This window comes from Blastocystis hominis, assembly GCF_000151665.1.
Source record: "Blastocystis hominis, Singapore isolate B (sub-type 7) whole genome shotgun sequence assembly, scaffold_28".
NCBI classification, from domain to species: domain Eukaryota; class Bigyra; order Opalinata; family Blastocystidae; genus Blastocystis; species Blastocystis hominis.
This window is the reverse complement of record NW_013171836.1, coordinates 55,839-77,881: the sequence shown is the minus strand read 5'-3', so window position 1 is coordinate 77,881 and position 22,043 is coordinate 55,839. Positions and strand designations below refer to the sequence as shown.

The 22,043-nt window shown below is 45.1% G+C and overlaps 9 protein-coding genes; 2 read left to right on the top strand and 7 right to left on the bottom strand.

Annotated features, from left to right (window-relative positions):
• Nucleotides 1–742: 742 nt before the first annotated feature.
• Nucleotides 743–1,687, bottom strand: GSBLH_T00003195001 (uncharacterized protein; the record flags this gene model as incomplete). Its single annotated transcript, XM_013041896.1, has 4 exons — nt 743–1,041; nt 1,076–1,330; nt 1,359–1,618; nt 1,647–1,687. The coding sequence occupies 4 exons, from the start codon at nt 1,685–1,687 to the stop codon at nt 743–745; spliced, it is 855 nt and encodes a 284-aa protein (XP_012897350.1).
• A 1,259-nt stretch (nt 1,688–2,946) lies between these two features.
• On the bottom strand, nt 2,947–4,067 carry GSBLH_T00003194001 (uncharacterized protein; the record flags this gene model as incomplete). Its single annotated transcript, XM_013041895.1, has 6 exons — nt 2,947–3,277; nt 3,312–3,391; nt 3,423–3,551; nt 3,582–3,713; nt 3,747–3,929; nt 3,960–4,067. The coding sequence occupies 6 exons, from the start codon at nt 4,065–4,067 to the stop codon at nt 2,947–2,949; spliced, it is 963 nt and encodes a 320-aa protein (XP_012897349.1).
• Nucleotides 4,068–6,076: 2,009 nt separating this feature from the next.
• Nucleotides 6,077–8,789, bottom strand: GSBLH_T00003193001 (uncharacterized protein; the record flags this gene model as incomplete). The annotated part of the gene is made up of 7 exons (XM_013041894.1): nt 6,077–6,566; nt 6,599–6,744; nt 6,775–7,104; nt 7,135–7,842; nt 7,876–8,161; nt 8,195–8,358; nt 8,388–8,789. The coding sequence occupies 7 exons, from the start codon at nt 8,787–8,789 to the stop codon at nt 6,077–6,079; spliced, it is 2,526 nt and encodes an 841-aa protein (XP_012897348.1).
• A 1,767-nt stretch (nt 8,790–10,556) lies between these two features.
• Nucleotides 10,557–11,187, bottom strand: GSBLH_T00007116001 (uncharacterized protein; the record flags this gene model as incomplete). The annotated part of the gene is made up of 5 exons (XM_013041893.1): nt 10,557–10,696; nt 10,727–10,799; nt 10,833–10,913; nt 10,944–11,062; nt 11,094–11,187. 5 exons carry the CDS (start codon nt 11,185–11,187, stop codon nt 10,557–10,559), a joined length of 507 nt encoding a protein of 168 aa, XP_012897347.1.
• A 553-nt stretch (nt 11,188–11,740) lies between these two features.
• On the top strand, nt 11,741–13,020 carry GSBLH_T00003192001 (uncharacterized protein; the record flags this gene model as incomplete). The annotated part of the gene is made up of 6 exons (XM_013041892.1): nt 11,741–11,855; nt 11,889–12,013; nt 12,043–12,227; nt 12,258–12,340; nt 12,377–12,539; nt 12,573–13,020. The coding sequence occupies 6 exons, from the start codon at nt 11,741–11,743 to the stop codon at nt 13,018–13,020; spliced, it is 1,119 nt and encodes a 372-aa protein (XP_012897346.1).
• A 165-nt stretch (nt 13,021–13,185) lies between these two features.
• Nucleotides 13,186–14,342, bottom strand: GSBLH_T00003191001 (uncharacterized protein; the record flags this gene model as incomplete). Its single annotated transcript, XM_013041891.1, has 3 exons — nt 13,186–14,093; nt 14,124–14,168; nt 14,198–14,342. 3 exons carry the CDS (start codon nt 14,340–14,342, stop codon nt 13,186–13,188), a joined length of 1,098 nt encoding a protein of 365 aa, XP_012897345.1.
• Nucleotides 14,343–14,545: 203 nt separating this feature from the next.
• Nucleotides 14,546–15,263, bottom strand: GSBLH_T00006608001 (uncharacterized protein; the record flags this gene model as incomplete). Its single annotated transcript, XM_013041890.1, has 5 exons — nt 14,546–14,602; nt 14,634–14,697; nt 14,729–14,854; nt 14,886–15,133; nt 15,198–15,263. 5 exons carry the CDS (start codon nt 15,261–15,263, stop codon nt 14,546–14,548), a joined length of 561 nt encoding a protein of 186 aa, XP_012897344.1.
• Nucleotides 15,264–16,143: 880 nt separating this feature from the next.
• Nucleotides 16,144–17,771, top strand: GSBLH_T00003190001 (uncharacterized protein; the record flags this gene model as incomplete). XM_013041889.1 has 8 exons in its annotated part: nt 16,144–16,319; nt 16,353–16,493; nt 16,525–16,667; nt 16,698–16,824; nt 16,856–17,050; nt 17,081–17,395; nt 17,428–17,555; nt 17,588–17,771. Exons 1-8 carry the CDS (start codon nt 16,308–16,310, stop codon nt 17,769–17,771), a joined length of 1,245 nt encoding a protein of 414 aa, XP_012897343.1. The 5' UTR covers nt 16,144–16,307.
• A 1,133-nt stretch (nt 17,772–18,904) lies between these two features.
• On the bottom strand, nt 18,905–20,317 carry GSBLH_T00003189001 (uncharacterized protein; the record flags this gene model as incomplete). Its single annotated transcript, XM_013041888.1, has 1 exon — nt 18,905–20,317. One exon carries the CDS (start codon nt 20,315–20,317, stop codon nt 18,905–18,907), a length of 1,413 nt encoding a protein of 470 aa, XP_012897342.1.
• Between the last annotated feature and the right edge of the window lie 1,726 nt (nt 20,318–22,043).

The following is a 22,043-nucleotide window of genomic DNA, read 5'->3' as shown; positions in this document are numbered from 1 at the left end:
GACTACAGCGTAGCATGCCATGCCCATACGCTCCAGGGATTTGGAGAATTCGCAAATATCTACCAAATAAACAACCCAGCGATACAAATTACAGCTCAGCACAAAGCAAGGGGATTTCGATCGAATATTTCTCTTTCGATATTAAAACAAAATAGAGGATGGAGAATAAACCTTCCACGCCCGAAAATGAGTATCCTTCCAAATTGGAATCAAAAGTTTCCCAGAAAGATGATAATTCCGATGATTTCCTATTTGTCTCACATATTGACATAAAAATGTACAGTGCTTTACTGCGTTTCAACTCATTCAAAACTTTAAGGAGAGAAGAATAATCGGATAGTATAGCCTCTGTTGACTCTGTCTATATTTCAATTATTATCATGATTTGTACATCATCTACATATCCCTTTCTAAATGATTCAATCACTGTGTCCAAATTCTCGACGGAGGACACAGCATCTCTAATCAATGAAAGGATCGGGCTCATCCGCTTTGTCGAATAGGTTTAGGTTTTCGCCCGATAATCGGAATTTTCAAAGAATGAGCTATTTTTCATATTTGTAGTTTTTGAAATGAATAGGACGATTGTTTTGTGATTTCAAATGGAATATTTATTAAAATAGCGGTGGTTGTTATCATCCATGATTTCGTAACGTGATTTCCACCATTACTTTGTTTTACCAAAATCCAATACATTTTCTTTTTGTGCAGTGATTGAGCAAAAAAATAAAGGATATGCGTATTATCTCATGCATATCCTGTAAGAACATTGGTTTCCAGCTTTTGTTGTTGTTGATTTTAATGAATAAAAACGATGAACCAAACACATTCCATACTCTTCGAATGCATAGTAACAAACACTCCACATTACAGAAGCATCCGAGACCTTCTTGTCTTCTCTCCTCCGGATAAATCGAGGAAAGCGCAAACTCCATCCTCCGTACAAGTCAGACTGCGTTCGCTGCGCAGCCTTCACCTCAATAACCACCATTGGTTCGCAGTACACATCCGCCTTGATTCCAGGAGGCAGATCGCACGTTTCTATGTATGATTCGTTATCTGCATCTGCATCTACGCATGCAAGTCTCGCGCGAAACAGCATGTCGATTGATTTCTTCAGAGAGGAAGCGCAGATCCTTCGCGCTGAATCCGCTCCCAACAAAGCAAATCGGCCGAAGCCGATCTTCTTTATCAGACGACCGAGCCGCGCATAAAAACGATCCAAAGTTCCCTTTGCGCGCTCCTCTCCCAGCGTTTCCTCCGATGATCACCACATCGACCGAGTCGCCAAAACTGTCCAGATAGTCTGCTTTCAGCTTCACCCAGTCCTCTACATGAGAGAGTCATCGAAGCAGCACTCGTTCGCTGGCCGCAGCCATAGACGCTGTCGCGTTGTTTCAGCACTAAGCCCTCGCAGCCATGTTCTAAACTCTGTCGAATGCGATCTTCGAGAGAGGAAGCGCTTTCCGTGAAGGGAATCACTTCGATCCCAGCGGCTTCGAGGCCGCTGAAGCTCTGCAAAAGAAGGCGTTTTCTCTCAGAGAGCGGAGAGAGAGTGATCATTTGGTTGTGAAGATAAAGAACGTCGAACAGCTTCAGACTCATTGATTCGCCCTTTCTATATGGCAAAGATCCTCAGGATCGACTCTTTCGGAAATGTTTTGCCGGGTTTTCCGAGCCACGTCATCACATCGTTAAACGGCAAGAGCGATCCGTCACGCGATTTCACCTCGAACTCGCCATCGACGATAAAGCTCCCTAATTCAGTGCGACGATCGTGCAGAGCGCTTTCGATTATGGGCTCGAGAGAGCGAAGACGCTACGCGTCATGCTGCTGACAGCATGAAAACCTCGCCAGAACGCCCGAAAACGAGCAATCGCTGAGAGTCCCAGTGGATTTGGACGCGGACTCCGTCGTATTTCTCCTCAACGATGTAGTGAGATTGTGAAATAAGGGACTGCGCGGCTGTCAAGGAGGAGAGCGGGGAGCAAAGAGCGACGTCGCAGAAGGATCCTGGTCGAATGGGATACAAGGATGGAATGGTGGAAGGCGAGATTTGCGAGGATGAAGAGAGCGTGGAAAGGAAGGAAACAAAGGAGGGAAGGTGAGGATTGTTGTGATACGCCGATTGAATGGCAGAGAGGAGAGGCGGCGAAGGATCAACGTATTGTTTGATCAGAGCTTTGCATATCGAATTCTTTCCGATGCCTACTCCTCGATTTCGGAGAATAAAGTGGGCTACAAATCAGAACAAAAGCCAAGGCTTTCTTGTATAGTACGCCTCGATTGGAGAGGAGCAACGATCCCAAAGAGAGAGAACGTGCTGAAAAATACGCTCGCGACTCCCCTTCCCGTTTTCCTGAGAGAGCAAAACGAGCTCGCTACATACAACTCGCTTCTAGTGAAATACGTTTTTAAATCTTCAACGCTTAGAGGCTTTGATGCCTGGCTTGGGAAGTCGTTCATATTCTTGTTCTCCTTCTCCTTCTCCTGTTGCTTTTGTTGCTGCTGCTGTTGTTTTTGCCGCTGCTTTTCGTCAAACAAAAACCGGCATGCCTCTGGTAGTCCACCCTTGCTCTGCCTTAACTGTTTGCAGGTAGCTGCATCCACTTTATAATACTTTTGCAAACAATGGTTCATCGTGGTATCGGAAATCCGGAAGTTCACACTCTCTCCATCTGCATTAAGAATCTACATTAAAAATCCTTAGGGAGAACACATCACCCGAAATGAGCTCCATCGTGTCCGTCACGCTCTTGGTACCTAGAGTGGATGTCTCCGCCACAATTGACTGTAAAATAGAGAGACGATCATTCGTTGACGATGTGAGACGAATCCTCTGCAACTGCGCACAAAGCTCAGCGAATGGGTACGCAGACGCGGAGCCAAACATCCGCCGCACACAAAGCATGTTCAACAAACAATCCTAGACAGATTCCTTTTGTTCAAGGAGCTTGGCCTTCTCTTCCTCCTTCACAGCACTCTCCACCTTGTTCGACTTCATAGTTTCTATCCATTATTCGATTTTCCACTGACCCACCGAATGAATACCACATGCTTCCCAAAATACAGACAACACTTCCAAAAATGCCGATCGGCTTGATTTTATTTCCAAACATGAACACAGAAAGCAGAATCATAACGACCTGCTTGACATTGCCCACAACGTTCATCATCAAGGGTCCGCCCTCCTTCACCGCATTAAAGTTCGCGATATTCAACGCGAACGCCAGCATGCCGTGCACTACCAGGATCAGGAGACTGGTCACAGGGGCGCTAGAGTCAATAAAAACAAGCGGAGAGGATGTACGATGGAAGCCAGGATGTGTAAAAAGTGCGGTCATTGATGAGAGTAACGGGGAAGATTTCACAAAAAGCGAACATGCTGTTCTAAAAGGAAGCAGGGAAAGAGGCCACGAACGTAGTTCAGAAGCTGAAATGTGCTGATCGGCTCTTCTCCCGAAAGAAGGTATTTGGTGATGATTCCCTTCAGAGAAGAGACGGTACAACTGATGAACAGGAGAACAATTCCAAAAATGGTACCCTGAATCTACCGATTACCACAGACCCGCTAGACAACATCACCAAGGCACACCAACATGGTTCCAAGAATTACAGGGATCAGAGAGAGGTAGACTAAAAGAGAACGGACTTTGCCATAGATGATAAACTCCAGTACACAAGTGAAAACCGGCATAGCACAGCGGAACATCTGGATTCAGAAAGAAAAAATAAAAGAGAATACTTGATCCAAAGCAAGAGAGTTAAACTTGAGTGAAGAGTTTGAAAGGGCAATGTTAACGATGAAAATGACGCTAACTAAGATCAAATTCCGCAGTTCTCCCTCCTTCAGTGGACGATACTTGAAAAAGTTGGGCGCGGTGTACTTCATTAGAGTGGAGTATACGGCACATGAAAGCATGTGGATCTGAGGATTAAATACAGGAATAACGTGAACCATAGTGATAGAAAGGGGATATGGGCACTTTAACGAAGTGAACAGCGTCTTGTTCAAGGTCGTCACCAGAATAACAATTGTAAACCATATGGGTACCCAGATAATCATTTTGGAATAATAATAACTAGAATGTCATAACTATAAAACTCCTTTTTAACAAACAGAAATACAGCTGTAGGGTTTTACCTTAGATAGCTTCCTGGATCCTACTGTGTTACACACCAAATTAATATTCATGGTTACAGACCCTAGTACCACGCTTTCAATTCCGAACTCGCTCAATGTAGTTATAAGGTACAAATCCTTCCTTTCCGTTCATCGTCGCGCGGATCCAATCCCCGAAATCCTCCTCGATCACAATCCGATCTCCCTCCTTGCATTCCAACACGTTCGGGTTGATTTCCAGCGTAATATCATACAAAACGATCGCCGTCTCCTTCGCCGGAGCCTTTCGCATCGTCGGCGGCAACGGCGCAGGACAGGCCGGAGCTCCGCCGTTCCGCAGCCCCAAGCCGGACGATTTGGGCGATTTGGAGGCTTTGGCGAGGGTCGTGGCTCTGCCTTCTTGACTGCTGTTGGAGAAGGTGAGCTTCGCGGTGGCGTTGTAGGAAGAGAGCTTGTTCTCGATGCTGTAGCGGCGAGAATCGGTGGAGAAGTCCTGCAAAAACTCGCTGATCTCCGAAGCGGCGCGCGGAGGCGTGCGATAGCCGGCTTGGTAGTGACTGTCGCGCTTGTACTTGGAGGAATAATAGCTGTTGTTGAGGACCTTGACGAATCTAGAGGAGAAAACGATTTGGAAAACGACTTGTCGGGAGTGGGCGCGTGGTTCCAGAGGAAGACGATGAGATAGTTAATGAAATCCTCTTCGGGAAGGACGTAGTACAGAAGAATCGCCATGAGCTCCCAGCCGAGAGACACGCTCATCTCGCTCGGGTTGCCCGTGAGCTGCTTGATGAGCTGGCAGTAAACCTCCGTGCGAAGACCCGGCGTCGCGTTGGTTTTGTTGAGGATTTTCAGGATCTCGAAGGCGAGCTGGAAGCCGTCCATGTTGTATCTACACAGCGATAGGCAGAAGGGAGAGAAGAAGATACTTGCGATCCTTCATGTACCCTTGGATCGTTTTGAACAGCAGAATGCCGTGCTTGTCTGCGTCCTTCGAGAGCGTTGTAAGGCACGTCGGGATCGCCAGCGTGATGAACGAGTAGGCCGTTTCTCTCCACCATCGCCGATTCACCGTGAAGATTTTGTAGCTCGCGTAGTCTTCGCGCGTTTTCAGCTTCGGGTATTTCTCGAAGACGAACTTGTCCTCCTGCTTCTTCAGCAGCAGATCGCGCAGCTTGATCTTACGGTCCACCAACCTCGAGATATCCTTGGCCTCATTCCTCTCTGCCTCGCCTACTCCCAATTCCTCCGCTCTCTGGATCTCCAACTCGAAGAATTCTTCGTCCTGCAAAGCCAGCAGCCGCTTTCCCTCCGCCACTGTCTCCGACGAGTAATTGAGTCGCTTCGCCTGCTCCACCAGCCGCTCGATCTGCGCGCGTTCCAGCGTGTAGAGCGCCTCGCGAAGCTTCAAGTGAACTCGATCGTCCATTCCTTACGTCCGGCTCGATCAACGAGGCTGCGAACTGCTGGACACGAGCTCGAGCCTCGACGGTGAGCTCCTGAATGCGAGGAGGGAGGAGCGAGGGCTGCGACTCCAACTCTTCGACAGCGGCCAGCAAGGTCTGGAAGTGAAGGAAAGGAGAAAGAGAGAGACGGGAAGATTCTGGAGGATCGGTCCTTCGAGAAGGCTTCGCACTTGGCCTTCCAGCGATTCGATCTTTTGCAGGAAGGCGGCAGCGCCCTGAGCTTGACGGACCACGGGAATCGAGCAATGAAGCAGCTGCTGAACGGTGGCGATGGAGGACTCGACGGAGTGAAGAGCCTCGTCGATGGCGCTCAGCGATCGCGTTTGAAGCGCTTTCTAGGCGTCAGTCAAACTGGAAAAAAAAGAGAGTACGGTCAGCACGTCTTGCACTTGGCTGTAGAGCGGGAGGCCGACCATCACGCTCTTGCACTTGATCATGCTCTGGAGAGACGGAAGCAAATCGTCCAAGGCTAGAGAGTGAAGATGAGAATCAGCGATTACCCAAATTACGCGCCAGTTCCAGAATACGGTGCTCCGGGGCTCGGTACAACACCAGCGATCTCCCGACGTAGATGCGATCTTTGCACTCGGGACGCGAGCGGATGACGTCTTGGATCGCCTGTCGAACATCGGAAGAGACGGAGATTCCTTTGGTCATCGGGAGACAGCGATAGCGATGGACGAATTGCTGGTGGCTGTAGCGGAAGGGATAGCCCTCCTTTCGGATCTTCACAGCCTCGAAAACGCCGCTGTAGCGAAGCTGTTCCAAGGAGTGAACGCAGTCGAAGAGTCGAGGCCGCTTCTTATCGTTGGGCTTCACGCAACGGATGTATTTCCGCTGGGAAGCCTGCAGGATCGTGAGCAGATCCTTCAGCTGCTTTTGGAACTTGCTGCAGACGGTCGTGCGCATTGTCGATGAGGACAGAGGAGGGAAGAGCGATGCGATGAAAGGCGAGGAGGAGGAGGAAACCAGCTCATATCTACACACGTCAGCGACGAGCGGCAAAGCAACAAATAGTCAAAGATTCGGTCTCTGTTTTTGTCCGTGAAGCCGGTAATCGTGTACGTCACCTTTCCCGCATAGTGGCAAACGCCGAACTCCAAAGGCGAGCGACAATTCCCATCGAAACACGAGTACTTTGTGAGGGTATTCCGAATCTACAGCTCACCCTCCTACCCGAAACGCACCGCCTTCATAAGATTTTCGTCGGTTCCGCCTCGGATCTTGACTTGATCGTCAATGGCGCAGAAAAGCCCTCCAAATCGGTTCTCCAACATATCCAAGACTTCGCTGTTATCGATAAAGTCGACATGTTGGAACTCCACGCCTTCGTTTCGATACACGGTCTCTTCCTCTTTGAACGTACTGCTGTTGAACAGTTGCTGCAGTCGTTCGTTTGCATAGTTGATGCAAAGCTGCTCAAAGCTGTTCTTCTCGAAGATCTCAAAGCCAAAAATGTCCAAAAAGCCGATGAACTTGTTCCGCTCGCCTCGAAGCGACAGATTAATCTTCTCCACCTACGATTCATCGCTCGAATCCGTCCACACAATCCAGTCGAACAGGCGCGAATACAATTCCTTGGCCAGCGCGTCGCAGTTTTGAATGGCTTCACGGCAACTCAGCGGAATGATCGTCACATTTACTCCGTTTCCCTCTTTCACGGTGATTCGGCGCGTGCAAATAGCTTCCTTTAAGGAGTTGGCAGGGATTTGGAGGAGAGTCGCCGCCTCGCACAACACATCTTCGTTCGAAATGCTGGATCCAGGATGGAGCGACGCGCCTCCGGTCTCCTCGTACTTGATATTGCCGAGCTTTAAAATGGCAGCCAAGAGACTGAGAACGGATTCGCGATCTTCCTGCGAAAATCCGAGGGACTCGAACGAGTTCAAGACCTCCAAGAAGTTGGCTTTGTCGTCCATTCCCTCGACTTCCAGACACTGTCCTGCTGTGAGATACCGATAATCGGCCGCGGAAGTGAGGTTGTACGCCCGACACAGGTCGGGAGAAGACAGCAACTGATAGAAGATGTGGAAGTTTCGCTCGCCCTTTTGTTGGTCCACCACTCGGCTCTTCTCCAGAAGATAGCACTCGATCGAAGCTCCGCACACGTGATTACGGTTGCTGAAATGCACCTCGATCCATTTTCCAAAGCGAGAGGAGTTGTTGTTCCGCACGGTCTTGGCGTTGCCGAAGGCTTCCAGAACGGGATTGGTCTGCAGAACTTTCTGCTCCAGCGACGAATCGGATCCGGCGACCTACGCTTCACTGCTTCGCTGCTTCCTCCGTACCTCGGCTATGAATCCCAGACATTGCTTGGTCGCTTCGGTTTTGCCGGCTCCAGACTCGCCGGAAATCAAGATGGATTGGTCGGTGCCGTCCACAGACATTTCCTGAAAGGCCGAATAGGCGATGTCGTACACATGGGGAGGCAGTAATCGGTTGGGAGGAGGGTTGGCGTGGAGGGAGATTTGCTCGGGGGAGTAGAGAGGCAGGTTCTGGAAGGGGTTGACCGAGAGGAGAATGGTCTTGTTGCTTCCCACCCAGGTATAGATTTTGCCTTCCATGTATCGCTTTCTATGAATCAGTGGCCAGAAGGAAAAAGTCTACCGCACTGTGTACAGAATGGAGGGTTCGTTGCAATCTTCGAGAAGGACCACGTCATCGGGCAGTTCACGCAGAGAAGACCATTGTACAGTCCCCCCATTCTGCTTGGAAGTTACGATCGTGCCATCTTCGCGCCGTCCCGTGATGGTGGAGCCCTTGGCAGATTCCTACAATGCACAGACGCTCCATCCATTACCACGCACACTGGAACCCAGCCTTCGGCCTCGTCGGCTATCCACACCCACTGGCGACGGCCCTCCGCCTTTTCGGCTTCGGTTAGGAGACACTCCGGCTTATCCCACGACAGGGAATCTGTTTCTTTGTGATAGTAGTACGGCACATCATCCGCTGTGTATCGCTCCTCCCAGCCGCCTCCAGACAGGACCGAACGAGTCGGTTTGCTTGAAGATTTGAAGGAAGTGGAGGGTGATGGAGAGGGTTTGACGGGTTTGGAGGAAAAGAGATCGGAGGGCTTGGGTGAGGAGTTGGCTGGTTTGGAAGAAGCAAGATCGGAGGGCTTGGGTGAGGAGTTGGCTGGTCTGGAGGAAGGAATGGAAGGCTTCAGAGAAGCCCGGGTTGCTGGTTGAGAAGAGAACATAGAAGAAGACTGCAAAACGCCAGAACCAGATCCAGATCCAGAAGGATTTGCTGTATTACGTGGTGAACTCGTAGGAGAAGAAGGCTAGGATTCAACAGTACGAGCAAAAATTACTCTATGCAAGGTAGCATACGAAAAGTTCGCAGTCGAAGCAGATGATGGACGAGAGTTCGTCAATATCGCGGAAGCACGCATGGTAGACGTGTTAAACGTGCTTCCCTTTGCTCCGTCAGCACGCAAAGTGGAAACTGAGGGAGAATAAGAGCTGCGAGCATCGTCATGCTCAGCAGAAACATGGCGAAGAACTGGATGATTTCTTGAATTTTGTATTTCTTTGAGCAAATTAGCCGAGATCCGTTTATCAGACTAAACATGAGAAAAGGTTCAGATTCTAACAGTTTCGCTTTGAGAAACTGCAGGAGACCCACTCGCTCGTACTGGAATAGGGGGAGGTGCCTAAAAATGTCACCTGATATTTATAAAAAAACGCTCTTTGATGGAGATAGCTTCGACTTGAGCTCAGGATAATCTTGAACCGTTTTCCAATTATCCATCAAAGAACACCACACAAATGTGTCTTTAGTTACGATATTCTATACATTTTTATATAGATCCGAAGGTACTTGATTCCATTCTTTTTGAAGCGTGGCAAATGAGATGGGTCCTTTCTAGCTCTCAACCCTCATAGCAATCAATACCTGTTCTCCGTTGAGAACATAGTACCACTCTTCCGATTCCATCAGGATTCAATGACTTCGCTCTTAACGAAGCACCATATTAGGGTGGGTCCAATGATATTCAAATTGACCTGATTTCTTTAGAATCACGGGTATTTGTGTAATATTTATTTGCGCATTTTCTGTGTTTCCGCAATGCTGGGGGTAAAAGATACTGTATTAAATGCCTACTCGAAGGTAGAAGAGTTCTTTAAGCGAATCGTTCCCAAGAATGGTACACTTCTAGTTATAGGATTATTGAATAGAATACGTGTTAAAAATCGAGAGCGCTACTCATATCCCTGCTCATTATTTGTTAATGGCTATCGCTGGTCTCTTTTTGATAAGTTTGCTAATATCTCTTGGAAAGAGTGTTTTATTCGTGGCAATATTGATTTTGCCGATAGTTTGGGCCTTCCTCCACGATATCCTCAACAAACAGCATGAGAAAAAGTGGGTCTATTACTGGCTATGTTTTTCTATCATTACTTTTTATTCGAAGCTGCTTAACCTTATTCCCTTCTTTGGTTATATTGAAGTGGCTGCTTGTTACTATGTTGTGTTTTTCGACAAAGAATCCCAGTTTGAAAGTGGTATGGATAAACTGGTTGCATGGGTAAATAATCAATTTAAGAAGTTTATAAAACTGAATGGTCATAAAAGTGACTAGATGAAAGAGGTTGTTGTCGAGTCTATTTGGATGGGTTTGCATTGTAATTCGGTGTTTGGTATGATACTTTGCTGTATCCCAGTATAGATCTCGTCAACACTTGAATATTATATATTGGTAGAATCATATTCTGCTTTTTTGTTTGTTTGAATGAATGAATGGATAGATAGATAGATGGATAATTGATTCATTGATTCATTGATACATTGATCGGTTGATTGATACACGATCCGCAGACAATCACTACTACTTCCTCATCGTTCTTTGAACAAACATAACATAAAAATCGGAAGGGATATTGAGTAAAAGAGGAGAATTAGCACACATAGATCTTCATCCAAAAGCAGTATTATTCTCTTGGAAATCTATTTTGCAGCATTTTTATGCAGCATACCCATTATATTCATTCGCGTGAATACAACGACGTATGTTTTCAATGCAATCCTTGAGCTTGGCTGTTTCCTGAGGGGACTTCTTAATCTCGTTTTCATAAATCACAAGTGCATTGTATATTTTATCCACTACCCTCAAACAAAAAGCATGCACCCTACAAAGCACGTTATTCAGTTTCTCGCAGAACGACATATCAAAGCAAAGAATGTTATTGAGCATCAGCATAATTCCCTAACACATCACACGCGAAACGACTAGTCGTACGCCTTTTTCTTTCAAATCAACCCGCTCAATAACGTTTAAGCACACATTGAGAATACCATCATCAACAAATGTTTGGTAAATCTACGAATAAGGAAAGCAGCGAGAACCTACAAAAGGGTCTTTATTACCACTTGTAACTTCTACAAACACAGCGATTCCCACCTTTCGAATGTTGGAGAAACGCGGATTATTGGTCTCGATTAAAGGACACATAAAATAAAGCAAATGGGCTACATTAAGAGCACCAACAATCGCATATACAGCTTGCAAGATTAATGGCAATCTCATTATACCCAGCAATCGAACGTAAAATCGTAAGCGCGTTACAGATGCGAATTTCAAATCCATCGGGCATGTTACTGTTGTCAAGATACTTATAAGCCGATAATATTTCTTGTTGAAGAATCGTCACGATTCCGAACGAATTATAAATGCAGAGTGTCCTCAGCTCCACCTCACTTTTCTTCTCAGACAAATCTGAATTGATCTCATAAGAATAACAAACCTACCTATTAAACCCTTATGACGCGTCTTTTCGTCGTAAAGCGTATCTATTAAGCTCAATAACTCTTTTGCTTGCTGGCTTTTATCCTTTTCCATTTCTGTTATCAACAATGTGACACCTCTTTGACGTTAAAGCAAATATAATTCTATTTTATCTGGATTCTATTATTATAGGAACACAAAGAGTTAGGATATTTTAAACACTTGAAGAATGAAATGGATGATCGTTCCATGCTACGGGTCTGGCTTAAAGATATACTGTGTGTATATATATCCAAGATTCCGGTGATATATGGAGAAAGAGATGATTTATTATTATTGTCTAGTCAATAGGAAAAAGAGATATCTGTACAAAGGCAGATGACGTAAATTTTGGGATCCCTTTTTCATTCATTCAAAAATAAATGAATCCCGAAACCGAAGAACTTCGTAAGAGGAGATCAGAGCCTCAAGAGATGACGGCAGATGGTAGAGACGAAGATGAAATTGATAGTATTGAGCAACCTGTGTCATCTAACGGTTTTCCTGTTATTTTTGGCGATTGATCTTTAGCAAAGGAGAAGAAGGGGAGTTCTATATTGGTACGAGTCATATCTGGATTTGCAATTCTGTTTGCCTTTATTGGGATCGTCTATATGGGTCACTATCCTGTGATTATGTTAATTACGGCTATCCAAGTAGGGTTCCACACGACCTTTAAGTGTAGTTTGGACTCTTCTATGAATTGTTAAATGTGCGCTACAAAGAAGCTGTAGAAAAGGAGATTCCTCATTTCCGAACTCTTCACTGGGTAATTTTCATGACGGCTATGTTTATTGTCTTTGGCAAGCAATCAGCAGTTGGAATGATGCATTATATTCCTTATTTTGAATTTGTTGTGAAGTATCACTCGTATTCTTTTTGTTTCTTTCTTCAACATAGGTTTATTTCAGTGATCCTCTACTCAAGTTTATTCGTCATTCTGGTTCTAAGTCTGAAAAAGGGGTACTTGAAATATCAAATTGGTAGGTTTTGAATCCTGTGAGCTGCTTACCACGCAGGTCAAATTGCTTGGACAATGCTAACAATTATCATCGTAATCTATCAAGTTCGCGCAGCTGTCCCCATGATTATGGACGGCATCATTTGGGTTGTTCTTCCGTGTATGACTGTCGCCTTCAATGACACCATGGCTTATTTTTTCGGAATGGCTTTTGGAAGAAAGTATGCCCTTCGATTCCACTCGTATCGTTCTAGGTTTATCCCATACCCGCTTACACCTCTTTCTCCTAACAAGAGTTGGGAGGGCTTTATTGGTGGTGGAATCGCTAGTATAGTGATTGGCGAGATCATGGCGTATTATTTCAAGGTTCCTCATTTGTACTGTCCATTCAATAAGCCAAATTGTCCTGTTCCGAACTATTATCTCTTGCACCATTATTCTTTCCCATCGTGGCTTGCAGGAATTCTTGGACGGACTGGATTTGATTTGGAACCCATTTACATTCACGAGTTTTTCCTTGCATTGTTTGCTGCATTGGTCGCCCCCTTTGGCGGATTCTTTGCTTCTGCGATAAAACGTGCTTATGGAAAGAAGGACTTCAACTCTATTATTCCTGGACATGGAGGTCTCATGGATCGATTTGATTGCCAATTCATCATGTTGTACTTTACCTCGATGTACTACAATACGTTTATTCGGTAGCTGAGAACGGTTTTGATGAGTTGTAGGGAGAATTCGGTTACGCTGGCGAACGTGCTGACGTTGGTTGCAGAGTTGAGTTTGGAAGATAAGAAACTGCTGCTAGATGAGGTTCAGGCATCTATCCAAATTGCTCAGTATTCTGTTTTCTGAAACAAACATCGATTCTTAAACAAGCGGAGTTGTCTCAAGCTGCTTACCTTTGGGTTTACAGGTACACCACACCAAAACGGCCACAACAATGACTACCACGACACCGACAATAACCCAGATGATAATATTCGAGTTATCGGGTTTCGGGGTAGGAGTAGGAGTAGCAGTGGGAACTTCAGTAGGAGCCACAGTGGTGGGAACTGCGGTGGGAGCCACAGTGGTGGGGGCTTCAGTAGGGGCTACGGTAGTGGGAGCAGCGGTAGTGGGGGCTTCAGTGGGAGCCACAGTCGTGGGGGCTTCAGTGGGAGCCTCGGTAGTGGGAACCACGGTAGTAGGAGCCACAGTAGTGGGAGCAGCAGTCGTGGGAGCTTCCGTGGTAGGAGCCACGGTAGTAGGAGCAGCAGTAGTGGGAGCCACAGTAGTGGGAGCAGCAGTGGTAGGCGCTTCAGTAGTGGGAGCCACGGTGGTAGGAGCCTCGGTAGGAGCATCAGTAGTGGGAACCTCAGTAGAGCATCCTTCAGAAGAGGTACGTGTCATCGAGTCCTCTCCAACAGTTACCTCACTTTCAGTGAATTCGACAGGCAATTCCTGGGCAGTACCAACAATCGGGGTGATATCCTTAAAAGGATCTTCACCAGTATAATCGGTACAATGCAGGTCCTTAACCGAATACTCCTTTCCAGCTTCCACAGCAGATTCACAGGTAAGTTGCGAAATATACATTTCTTGCAGAATGACAGTAACATCATTCACAAAAACATGCATAATACTGCCTTCTTGACTCTGGATATCAGTCTTCATAGTGATCTTCATCATGCTCATGCTAGGAGTACATTCGCTACCCACAAACATTTCCGAGAACATGAAGAGAGAAGATGGCACTTGTTGAGGAATGCCATCAAAGCGAACATCGTTTCTATTACCTACAAATGATGACCCTTCAAGAAACCTACTTATAAACTCAGTCGAAACACATTGTCCCTGATATGTTCCGCACACTAAAATGAAGCAAAAAGAGAGATCCTACTATCTCCGGAATTAGACCAGATATCATTATTATTTCTCAGAGTATGCTTCTGATTAAGGAAAGGCTGCTTCAGCAGAGCACTGATCGGAACCTGGGAACCAACAACCACACAAAGAGCGAAGAGGGAAATGACAACACCGCGCATCGTTAAATAAATATTTGAAAGGTCATGAGAATGACCATGAAATGTAACGAAAAGTATTGTTCCCCAATAAGATTTAAGAACAAAAAATTTGTGCTATCATTTTCAACCCATGCATACTTAAGAATTGGCAATCAGAGAGAAAGATGGAAGAAATTATATTTGAAAACAAAAGGAAATAGACAAAAAACACATTGAAAGAAATCTTATGGATCCTTCTTTTCCAGCTTTTCCTTTTTTTCGGTGGAATGATGATGCTTCTTCTACAAATAACCTAGAATTTGAAAATGAAACCGTCTTTTTTTCTTTTGAGCGGCGAAGCTCCATCCTCCTCCGCAGCTCCTCTCTTTCCTTCTCACTGTGAATTAACAGCAAAACAGCTCCCATACTTCCCATTGATCACAATTACGTCATCCTCAGTGAACGGCTTGTCACACACCAAACACTTATCGGATGGGATTTCCTTCAAGACGCTCAAGGCTTGCACGCAACCACAGGTCCGCAGATAACAAAACCTTTCAATCGTCAACCTTTCCGATTTCCTACTTTGTTTTTCCTCCAATGGCCTCCTTTGTAATCGGGCAGATATACTTTCCGCCAAGAATATCTTGTTGCCAATAATCACCGGAGTCCCCAACATATTTCGATGTGTAGTCTGGATTAGCAGTAAAATGTAAGTCTACAACATCCTTCATTTTTCGAATATACGAAAACGTGGGAGGAAGGCTTTTATCAAGAAGTGCCTGAATAAGAGCTATGCGGTTAAACAAATACCCCAATTCGCATGAGCAAATCTACATGTTAGTGCAAAAGAAGGGCCAAACAGGCTCTTGAAGAGGCTCTCCGGATAGGGCACACGTAGACCACTTTGCTTGAATGACTTCTTCGGAATCTACGTGAGCTTCTTCCTTCTTTGTCGCCCATCTAGAATACTTGCGTTGTGTGGCTACTGTACCTCCATCATTTCCCATGATTGAGAAATATGAGCAAGAATGAGTTAAGAATTGAAATAGTGTTAGAAACAAGGGTTTTCATATTCATTTATTCTTTTTTTGTAACTTATGGCAAACCCAGTTCGTTTTGTAATATTTGGAAATGACAACCCATTACTTTCCATTGCTGTTGGGAGAGATAACGTAATGAAGCCACTCCATTGTAATGGAATAGCAAGAAACCACGCCCCACCTCTCTGAGTTTATATTGTACTCTTCGCTAGATATGATTGACGAAAAACGGAAAACAACCAATGCACAGTACAAGCTGTTCTATATCATAAGGTCTAGGTATTTGAAAGTTGTAGACAAATCGAATGGATATTTTGTCTCCGCATATTTAACACCTGGAAATATCCTGAAGACGAGTAGTGTTTTGGATCCTTCATATTGAAAATATCACCTTCCTCCTTCTCCACCGTAATGAGAGCGAAGAGAAAATACGAGTTTTTTTCCAGGGAGTTTTTGAATTGTACAAAAGTGTATTCTACTTCATTCCTTCTATGAATCTAGTTTATTATGAACCCTTTTTACTCCTATTTGTCTCCTATAAGCAATACAGATTTAGAAATGAAGATTCGGAAGTTATCGGCGAAATTGTAAAGGATTTGGAGAACTGTTTGTTCTATTAATCGATTGCAAGCCATTGAATGTGACGAAGAGGGTTTATTGAGATGCAAAAGAGAAAAGTAACAATTCCTCAGCTAGATTTTGTAGGTTTTTCTTCATTTTTTACTTTGAGGATGACGAATAAGCTCTTAAAAAGTGGATATCTTGAGAAGCAGGTAGGCGCACGTATCATCCTACCATCTAGTCAACTTTTAGGAAGAAATGGGCGAGACGGTTTTTGGAGCTTCGAGAGAATGAGATAAAGTGGTATGTTGACGAGGGGGATGTATGCGATGGTTATATTCCTCTGAAGGACATTGCCTCCATCGAAGATTGTGAGTATAGCGTTGAAAAGCCACAGTGTCTGATGATAACGCTCGTACCTCCTCTGCAACGTTGATCTCACATCTAGACAAACAAGAAAGTGCATTGGTTTGCCTTTGAAACTGTACTAGAGTTAAAGTCATGGAAGGCAGCGATTGAGGATGCTAAGACGTTGTATTTTCAAAACGAAAATGGATCGACAAATAGTCCAATCTCAGGAGAGATTGCTGTGCGTGCCACTTGTTTCTCTTAGATCGTAGGATGAGGTGGATCCACAGCTTGGATTCATCTTAAAGCGAATGGAGCTCTGCGACAATGTCAAGGATCTCCGTGCGTTTCTTCGAGAAATCGAAACGATCGCAATGGATCTTCCCTCCTCGAAGGCGCGTATTCAGTACCAATAGTCCCGCTGTTGTGTTGATTTGATACGCAGTGTTGCAGAAGCCATAAACAAGGTGCGCGAAACCAAGCTGGATCTTTTCTCTGAGCAGATGGATAGTTATGTTAACAGCGTTTTAGAACTGTTCCACTTTGTCGTTGACGAAGATGAGGGTATGGATGTGGCAACGCTTCTTCTTCTCTCTAGACGAGAACAACACAGGCGTCAAGGCGAACGCCAGTGCCGTGCGAGCAGACATCAACAGCATGTACAAAATGAAGGCAACGTTAGGAAGCGGGACCTACAGCGTTGTGAAGCTCGCGGTCGATCGTCGGACGGGCGAGGATGTGGCGATCAAGGTGATCACCAAATCGCAGCTTAGCGGCGACGACACTGTTTCCCTGAACGTACGCTTTGTGGAGGTGCTTCTCTGAAAGAGAGAAGTGTCCATCATGTCTCTGCTTCGCCAGCATCCGAACGTGGTAACGATCAAAGGGTTCTACCAGGACAATGACTACTTCTATGTGGTCCAGGAGCTGTGTATGGGAGGCGAGCTCTTCGATGCCATTGTGAGCAAGGCGAGCTACAGCGAGCGCGAAGCCCAGACCGTGGTTCGTACGTTGCTGTACACCATCGCGTATTGCCATGATCGCGGGATCGTCCACCGCGATTTGAAGCCCGAAAATATTCTTCTCAAGGACAAATCGGACTATACGAACATCAAGATTGCTGATTTCGGGTTTGCTAGAGAGGTCGACTCCTTCCGTTGGCCGATGATCAATAGACGCATGCCATGAATGGGCTCTCTACGTCGTGCGGAACGCCGGGATATCTGGCTCCAGAGATTATGAAGGGGCAGGTGTACGGACCTCCCGTCGATATCTGGGCAATCGGAGTGATCACGTATATCTTGTAGGCGGACTGTGAGTTGCCTCGAGGGCTAGACTCTGCGGCTATCCTCCCTTTTCTTCGGATAACGATGTGGCTATGTATCGTCAGATCCTGCGAGGAAAGTTTGATTTCCCTTCTCCCGAGTGGGATCATGTGAGCGACGATGCGAAAGACTTTATCTCCAAACTGCTTATCGTCGATCCTGAGAAGCGATACACTGCCAAGCAAGTGAATTGAATACTCCATGGGACGATTTTGTGTAGGCCTCGATGCTGCCTTGGATGCGTTATGAGTCGCAAGCCACGATGCATATGGATGGCGCTGTTCGCATGCTAGAGCACTTCAATATTCGTCGTCGTCGTAACACGTCGAGTAGGACGAGCCGCTCATCTACACTGTTCTCACGTTTAGTTTTCATTGACGAAATGATCGACAAGCCATCGAACTCCATCACGAGTCCCCCGAAGTCGAGTTCTACCTTTGTCGCTATTCAAGAAGCCTGTATGTTTTGTGATTGGCTTCTTAGGATAGGCTTCCGGAAAGCTCCGAGTCTCACGATTCCTGAAGGGGCAAAGATTCCCAAGGGGTCCGAGTTTGATGTGGAGCAAGTGATCTATACAGCCGATGGAACCTGGCTTCGAGTGAGTAAGCAGACCATGTCTACGATTCTGAAGACGAAGGAAGGAGTTATGGCTACTGGATGGGTGTGTGCCGAGCCTCGTGAAATGGATCCTTTATGCATTCCTGCTTCGAGTCAGCTCTTTGTTAGTTTGTGGGATCGCGATCAAGCGTTGCATAACGTGCGATCCAGCCCATCTGCATCCGAACCCAGCATAGCCAAAATTGCTTCAGGGCAGATGTATATAGCAAGCGAGGTGGTGACACGAGAAGACGAGGAGTGGATTCGGCTTCATCCACAAACCCTTCATACACACAGACTTCCTGATAAGCCGTGTTGGTTGGCAGTGTACCTAAAGAATGAATCACATTTCTTGAAACGTGTGGAAACATTGGGTTCTTAGAGATTTTTGTTTGATAATTATTTTATCTATAAATGTGTGTGTGTGTAAATGGAAGAAGAGTAAAGATTTGTGTAGAGGATTGGTAATAGTTTGTGGATCGATGGATTCATGGAAGGTAATAGATGGATATTGATGGAAGGAATGTCATAGGATGGTGGGGAGAGATGATATTGCTTGGAAATACATGATACTACCTGTCTCCAACACACAAAAGACTTGATAATACTTTATTCCAACCACAAGAATCAATCCCAAAATAGTAATAGCAATATTATGATGATCACATACTCACAGAAAATACGGCTTCCCACATAAAAACATTCCACTCACTGTCTAAAACAAACACATTTAATAACGATAGTTGTCTCCCTTGTAAGGACCCTGAATCGGCACACCAATGTAATCAGCCTGCTCCTGAGTCAACTCGGTGAGCTCACATCCAAGCTTCTCCAAATGCAAACGAGCTACCATCTCATCCAGCTCCTTCGGAAGAGTATACAGATGGCCACGCTCGTATTGCTGAGTCTTCTGGTTGTCCCAGAGAGAGATCTGGGCAAGAACCTGATTCGTGAATGAATTGCTCATCACAAAACTAGGATGTCCAGTAGCACAACCAAGATTCACCAGTCGGCCCTCCGCAAGCACAATCACACCATGACCATCAGGGAACACGAAACGATCAACCTGAGGCTTAATGTTTTCTCTCTTCACGTCTTTCATGGCATAGAGTCCCGCCATATCAATCTCATTATCGAAATGACCAATGTTGCAGACGATGGCGTTGTTCTTCATTCTCTTCATATCCTCAGCCATAATAATCTTCTTGTTTCCAGTGCAAGTCACAAAGATATCGATTTCGTCCACAACCGAAGCCAAGCGCACAACACGAATGCCATGCATGTACGCCTGAAGGGCACAAATCGGATCCACTTCAGTCACACACACAATAGCTCCCGCAGCGACCATGGCTTCCGCACAACCCTTACCCACATCACCATAACCGCACACCAAAACTCGCTTACCAGCGATCATAACATCGGTGGCACGCATAATTCCATCAGGAAGAGAGTGTCGGCAGCCATAAATATTGTCGAACTTGGACTTTGTCACGCTGTCATTCACATTAATAGCGGGGAACAGCAAAGAGTGCTCCTTCTCCATTTGGTACAATCGCAAAACGCCCGTTGTTGTCTCCTCCGACACACCAAGACACTTGGCAGCAATTGATCTCCAGAGATGGCAATTCTTAGGAATCTCACGACGGAGAAGAGCCAGGAGGCACTTAAAGTCCTCTCCCTCAACAGCATCAGGATCAGGCAGAGTTCCATCTTTTTCGTAGAGAGCCTCCCACTTAGCACCTTCATGAATCATCAGAGTCATATCGCCTCCGTCATCCACAATAAGATCAGGACCACACACAGAACCATCTTCACAAGGCCAACAAACAGCCTTCAAGGTGCACTCCCAATACTCGCTCAAGGTCTCTCCTTTCCAGGCATAAACCGCAGCAGACTTCGCAGCAGCAATCGCAGCAGCAGCATGATCCTGAGTAGAAAAGATGTTGCAAGAACACCATCGCAGTTTAGCTCCGCAAGCCTTCAGTGTCTCAATGAGCACAGCTGTCTGAACCGTCATGTGCAAGGAACCACTAATTCTAGCCCCTTCCAGTCTTCCCGCATATTTCTCGCGACAAGCCATCAAGCCAGGCATCTCGTACTCTGAAAGGGTGAGATCCTTTCGGCCCCATTCAGCAAGAGACATATCTGCTACCTATCGGTGATACAATCTCTCCAACCAGCGTACCTTAAAATCAGTATCGTTTTGCATAGTAAAACAATAATTGGTAAAAGTGGATGTGTTGAGTGGTTCCTTGATTACTAAGAAACATATCAAATACACATACTATTCTCTGTTTGAATCATTTTACAAGTATATGGAAGATCACTGGATTGTATAAAAGCGGAAATCAATCTTAGAAGGGAAGATCTCGAAGGATTGCACCAAGTCACTCCTTTTGAGAGAAGAAAATGGCATAATTGTCTTCAGCACCTGCCTGAATGGCTCGGCAATGAATCGGTGAAAGACACGGAATGCAGAGAGTGTGTAATATAAAAATGAATATATCCTTGTTATTGTAAGAGGTATGCTACAGAGAAATATAACCATTATCGATAATTTAGTGTAAGAAAAGCACAGTTTGACTTTCAAACAAGAAAAACAATTTATCGATTCACACAACGAATTGTTGTGAGCTAGATTCACATGATTGCTAGTACCCAGATGCACATATCACTTGGAAGACCCAAGTTATAATAAGGACGGTGCATGAAGCAAAACCACATTTCTCTTTTGAAGGTATCCGTTATAACACTAACTATACATCATACGGATACAATGTGACGAACCTTTCAGAGTGTGATTTCTAGATGCTCACCAATAAGAGAATTTCAAAGAGTCTAAAAGAAAACAGCATTAGAGTGTACAAATATGCACGTTACAATTAATATCAAAAGATCTCAGATAGAAACAAAACAGAATATAGCAAAAGCCCCAGTCGACACAGCGATGACAAACAAATGTACCTCTACACAATTTTGGCCAAATACTGCTTGATTTTTGGTGTGTATTGCTCAAGCGTGTGCGTCACAGTGAGCGTATCATTCAGGGGGATTTCCGCCCTGAAATGAGCAATCCGAAGAAAGTTTGGCGGAATATCAAAAGTAACTGCACATCGATAGCACCAATGAATCGAAAACCATCCTTCATTACTTGTGTGAATGACTTGTTTCGGTCTTCCAGATACCAAATTGTTATCCATTCGTTTATTAAAATCATTGAATAGGGTCCCGTTCCCTAACGAATACTCACGATTTGTACCCCCCGTATACAAGTACGATTGAACCTACACTAAATAAACAAAAATATAACTCTACAGCAATATCATCCTTTGGAGGGTGAAACCTAAAGCTGTTTACGATCGCATTATATAAGTCATATGGAAGAAGCTCGCTATACAAATATTCATCCATATCTATGGATATAATATATTGATAAAAGCTTCGATGTCTATAGTAACAGCTATTTACTTGGCTGATTTGCAGGGAGTTTTGTATGACACCAAAATCATTCGATAACGGCCATGGATAATTGTATAAAATAACATATCCACTCTCAATTTCTTTCTTCAGTAGTCTAGAGAAATAATCATAATTATCAGGACAATAGAAAATGATGGTATCCACCTTTTGGACTAAATAATAGGCCAAAAAGAATCGTATTTCGTTCACAGTATTGTACGAAGAAATATAAGTACAAATTGCCATTCTTCTTTTAGGTTGATAAGGAACTACACGGAATGGAAGAGAATCGTATTCCCATGATGTTGCATGATCAACTAACGTAAAGGTACCAAACGAAGGAAGATCACTGACAACATATTTTAGGAGTCTAATTTGGTGCTCTTTCATAACTTTGAACTTATTATGAT